The sequence below is a fragment of the Ciona intestinalis genome, chromosome 9, assembly GCF_000224145.3.
Source record: "Ciona intestinalis chromosome 9, KH, whole genome shotgun sequence".
Taxonomy (NCBI): domain Eukaryota; kingdom Metazoa; phylum Chordata; class Ascidiacea; order Phlebobranchia; family Cionidae; genus Ciona; species Ciona intestinalis.
The window spans coordinates 3,409,905-3,415,041 of NC_020174.2; the positions used below are offsets into that span (position 1 = coordinate 3,409,905).

The window sequence follows — 5,137 nt, forward strand, 5'->3', positions numbered from 1 at the left end:
TGCCCGCTTACGAGTTTTCAAATGTATGTACGTTTGCTTGCGCTATTATTTTCGGGATTTTTTAAAATTTTTGTATGTGTTGCTGACAATTTAGACAGCCTATAAGGGACGAATGGGTTGTAGCAATAAACTTTATTTTCAAATTAAAATGCAGGCACATACACCCGCCACGTAGGCGCGCTAACTAATGCGCGAATGTGTAAATGGCTATTCCAAAAATGCACGTCAACGAGCAGAAAAAAGGCGCTTTAAAAATGTTTTGGCATAGACATATATAATGTGTTTAACCCAGAAAAGCAGTTAAACTACTCTATATTATTAAACACAGGTTTATGTATGCTATTTCTTCGGAGTATATCTTGCCGTCGCATTTAGTAAAAATAAACGTGGAGACGAAAGAAATAAAATATTGGAAAGAAAAGGTGAGATTTTAAAACTAGTTTTTTTTATACTGTAAAGCTAAGAACAAAACAATAAACCTTAACTTGGCAAAATGAGGCCTATTTGCTGCCTTTCATTGCAGTTGCAACATATTGTTGGTAAAATATGGTTCCCACAAAACAGGATCGCTTTATATACAGAGACGAAAACAGCCTTAGCAGTATATATAGTAAAAACGTAATTATCTGGACCCAGAATACAGTATAGTAGGGTGGGAAAGATGGGACACCTTTTCATTCTACTTCCTCGTCCCATTTGGTGGTTTAAAAGTACATTCAAAGAATTACAAAACCGTATCGTCACGACTGCCATAGACCGTTGTTAATTGTTAAAAACACGATCAGGACATTTGAATATAATGTGCTAACGGTGTCCCATCTTACCCCACAGTGTTATATATGATAAAACTAAAAAAAGAACCTGTCTGAACCCAGAATACAGTGTAAGAAATTCAACATCCAGCTATTCTAGATCAATGAAAATTAAGTATACAGTAAACCAAAAACCAGATGGTTAACTCTAAGTTTCCGCGCAGGACAAGTATACGTCAGAGCCCATCTTTGTACCTCGTCCTGGATCGCAAGACGAAGACGATGGGGTTGTCCTTTCAACTGTCATCAGTCCTACAGATGACAAGACGTTTCTTCTGATTTTGGACGGTCAGTCGTTCAAAGAGATTGCACGAGCTGAGGTTTGAATTCAATAATAATAATATAATGATAACCCGTTTTTCTCTTCGATTACGGTAGCAAAGATTTAGAAATAACAAGAAAGAGATTTAAAAGAGACAAAAGCAACAGAACAAGAAATGTTAAAATACGCTTACAGTTAAAACGTGTTTAGCCTACACTTAATTGGAAGAAAACAAGCTTGGTCGCTACACCTACCAGACAAACGAGCCATTTATGCTTACTTATTACCAAGTTAAACTTCTAATACAAACAAAAGTGTGTGTAAAGATGTTCTATTTTCCTGTAACAGATTGAGACCAAGATGTCCTACCCTTTGCATGGTTTATTCTCCAAGCGTGACTAAGAATACACACCGAAGTTTATTTCAGAATATACAATGTTACTAATATGTTCGCATGCAAGTTCTTGTGTTTGTTACCTTCCTGTAAAGTCGCTTAATATAGCTTAATATAGCTTATCCTCCTGAAGTGTCTACTTATACAGTAAAAAAAACTTTTAACCAGGCGACGACTTTTAATATTAACAAGTTTAAGTGCATAATTACACATATTGTTTATTGCAGTTTATAATCGTGACCATTCAATAGTGGTTTGCTCTCTTGTAAGCATAAATGTGAAATTGTAATTACAATAAAATGCTGGAATGGTATCTATTTTATCGATAACTCCCTAAACGTGCTGGTTATTATTAATTACAATTTATTCTGTATTGTACCACCTGTATAGTCACTGTACCATCAATCAAAGGTTTAGATTCTGAAGAAGTGTCCGCTTCCAATCTTTTAAAATTCATAGGGACCGAAACAAGTAATATAATATAAAAGCTATACCGGTAGTCATTAAAATAGCATATGAAGCGGTAGACGAGCACCATATTTCAATATTGCCCAATCGACAGCTGGGTAAATTGATCAAGCACTTCCAACTAACACCATGTAAAGAGATATGGCCAGAAACAGTGGTTTGGGAAAATTTCAGCACTCATTTCCGTATACTGTATAGTGGGGCTACCTTGGTGAAGAATCGCCAGTTTGACTTTATGTTAACTGTGAATAGAAATATCATAGACAATCGTGAGCAGTCGCGTAAATCGTTATTATAATTAAAAAAGAATGCTGTTTAAGTTTTTGTCGATTCCCCCCTCAATATTTGTTTTTCAACAATTAGTCTAATGCAACGCTCGTCGCCAGAAACTCGAACATCATTCAAGGCTTGCTGCTACTGTTGTGGCCTGTGGGCATTTGTGTCTTAGGACAAGACACTTAACGCCTAACGGCCATTGCTTCAACCCAGTGGTCACTAATTGGTTGTCCAAATTATCAGCCATACATAAAAAAATCCCAAATTAATAATCACCCACAAAGTAACATACTAACATTACACGGTAACTCGACAAACTCGTAAGCTGGCATGAGGTGTTTCAACACAATGTTATAACGACTGTTGTTTTCCTGGCAACGCAAGGATAATGCAAGTTACATTCATTCATTGGTTTAACGGGGCAAAGAGATGCAGCCTTTAATTCTGTGGTACGTGTTTGCAATAAAGGTTAGGTATATAAATGTATTTTGCCCAACCCACAATATACTTAACTTTGTTCGCTGCTGACTACGACTATCACTGATCGGTAATACTGCCACTGGTGACCAGTGAAAATTTTGGGCTTAAAATTTGTCGTGCGTTTCCCTGATACCCGCTGTATAATTATTTTTTTAAAAAAACTTGGACGTTCGTGTGGAAAATCAACTTTAAAAATGCGCGAAAACATGCTTTGTCAGCGGCAGTATTACCTCAATGATCTATATAATGAACACATATCTGATATCTTCCCCTATAGATCTTTTATCAGTGAACTGTTGCTTTTGTTTGTTTCCAATTCGTTTCTGAACATCTCAAATCTCTCATATCACTTGACTGAGGTCATTTCACAACATGTATTCATTAAAGATATGATAATTCTTTAGTTTTAAAACCATACACAATCAATCATAGTTTAGCTAGCAAAAATCAGATAAAAATAATTGACAAAAATCAGTGTAAAAGTTACATGTTTGCGTTCACACCCTATTTGTAGTCATTTGAACAAAAAACGGAAAAGGTATTTTCTATTTTGGTTGACACATAAAGAGTAAAATTACATTTCAGGACAGCTGTCTGCTTTCAATGGATTTTAACACCAACTAAGTTGACCTTAATTGCAGAATTCATCTGTTAGAAATATTGTTTTTGGTTTCATTTTTAGAATAATAATTATTTAAGTTGTGAGTATGGCCAAACAACGTCAAAATATCAACATGAATCTACTTGAGAGGGAAGAAGCATTTCAGCAATTGAATGAGCAGTTAGAAAAGCAAACTGCGAAGTTGGTTAAAGAAGCAGACGTGGTTATACAACAGCAAGAAAACTTTTTACAGCACTCCGTATTTCGAAGTGAATCTCAAAACCTTGATTTGAGAAATAGCGCAGATATTTCAGAAGATGTCGATATCGTTGATGTGTTGAATGTTGATACAAATAATCTGCTATCTGTTGCCGCTGCTGGATTACAAGATAGTTTTTCTGACGAGGATAAAAATTATGTTGACGAAAGGCTTCATAGATTAAAACTTGAACAACCGCTCGATCGTTTGACAAAAAAGAACAGAATTAGTAAAAATGAAACTCCACGGGAAAGTAGTAACCAATCCGAGGTTAATGATGTTTTATCAGCAGCAACTGAAAAAATGGGGAGTGAAGCACAAATACGTTTCCTGAAAGCCAAACTTAGGGTTATGCAGGAACAAGTGGATCAACTGACCACGCAGGTCTCAAGTTTATTAGATGAGCAGCAGACGTATAAAACATCGACGAAAGAATCCAACGAAGAACTAGAACGGTTAAAAAAGAATTTGAACCATCAACAAAACCAAACTACAAAGTGGAAATCTGCGTTTGAAGCTGAAAAAGGAAACACTGAACGTAAAACAAACCAACTTCAAAGCGCTTCAAAGGAATTAGACAAACAAAATCGAGAAATAAAGCAATCAGCGACATCGTACAACGCATTAGAAGTAAGATTTAATCGAGTTCTTGAAGATTTCAACAAAGTTAAATCCCAGCTGCAAAAACAGCAGCATTCAGGGAAACAAATTGTAGAACAAGACCAACAAAAACTGGATCACTTAAAAAATGAGAATAAGCAGCTCAACCGAATTAATGTCGATTCACTCAATGTGATAAAAAAACAGCAAAAATTAATCGGGGTATTGAAAAGACAGATATTACATGTTGAAGCCGCTAAACTGTTGTCTTTCACAGAAGATGAGTTTGTAAAAGCTTTAGATTGGGGAAAAAACTAACAGCTGTCATGCCTCATGCCCATTGGCGCCGCCAGGGGGGTTTAGGGTGTCGCGACCCCTTTTAATAACAAAAAAAATTAAAAAAAAGAAAATTTAAAATTTTTTGCTTAAAACCCTCCCCCCCCCCTTATTTTTTTCTAGCTGCGCCACTGCTCATGCCTATAAAAATATTTCATTTTTAAGTAGCAAATTATATATATATATATATTTTTTTTTATCAGTTTATGGAATTGTTTCATGTTACTTGTGTTTTCCGCTTTCTGTAATTCAAGGTAATAAAGATATATTTAATGATCAGATTTAGTAAGGTGCCTTTTATACTGTTGTATTGTGTATTTTGTATTTAATGTACTCTGTTAAGCTATTATGTAATAGTTTAATAAGTTCTGTGTTTCATTCATTCGCTTCTTTCTATTTACAAGTTCAAGGATCTTTATGTGAATGGGATTGCATTCCATAAGAATTGTAAATGATAACATTGTCAAACAAATTAAAGGCTTCCCAATAAAAGGGAAAGGGACAGACAAACGCAACAAGCTTAACAAAAACAACCTCTCCTTCGATCCGAGATCATCTGCTTCCAAAACGTTTGCTTTGTCTTTAATTTGCCTAAATTTTTACCTTTCCAGGTGTATGGACCTCTCTTTTTATCTTTTAATTAAATGTA

The 5,137-nt window shown here is 35.2% G+C and overlaps 2 protein-coding genes and 1 long non-coding RNA gene across 3 annotated transcripts in view; all 3 read left to right on the forward strand.

Moving 5' to 3' along the window:
• The window catches only part of rpe65 (RPE65 homolog), a gene marked incomplete in the record, with an annotated part of 5,273 nt that extends 3,492 nt beyond the window's left edge, over positions 1–1,781 (forward strand). The window contains 5 exon segments of the mRNA NM_001078423.1: positions 330–422; positions 977–1,132; positions 1,423–1,473; positions 1,476–1,546; positions 1,602–1,781. Coding sequence (NP_001071891.1) covers positions 330–422; positions 977–1,132; positions 1,423–1,473 — 300 coding nt within the window.
• Positions 1,782–2,573: 792 nt separating this feature from the next.
• On the forward strand, positions 2,574–3,321 carry LOC113474563. The gene is made up of 2 exons (XR_003396249.1): positions 2,574–2,661; positions 3,278–3,321. It is a non-coding gene; the product is annotated as an uncharacterized LOC113474563 (long non-coding RNA).
• Positions 3,322–3,327: 6 nt separating this feature from the next.
• LOC100183791 (testis-expressed protein 9) lies at positions 3,328–4,755 on the forward strand. Its single transcript, XM_002126167.5, has one exon. The coding sequence runs from the start codon at positions 3,400–3,402 to the stop codon at positions 4,468–4,470; it is 1,071 nt and encodes a 356-aa protein (XP_002126203.1). The 5' UTR covers positions 3,328–3,399; the 3' UTR covers positions 4,471–4,755.
• Positions 4,756–5,137: the final 382 nt, after the last annotated feature.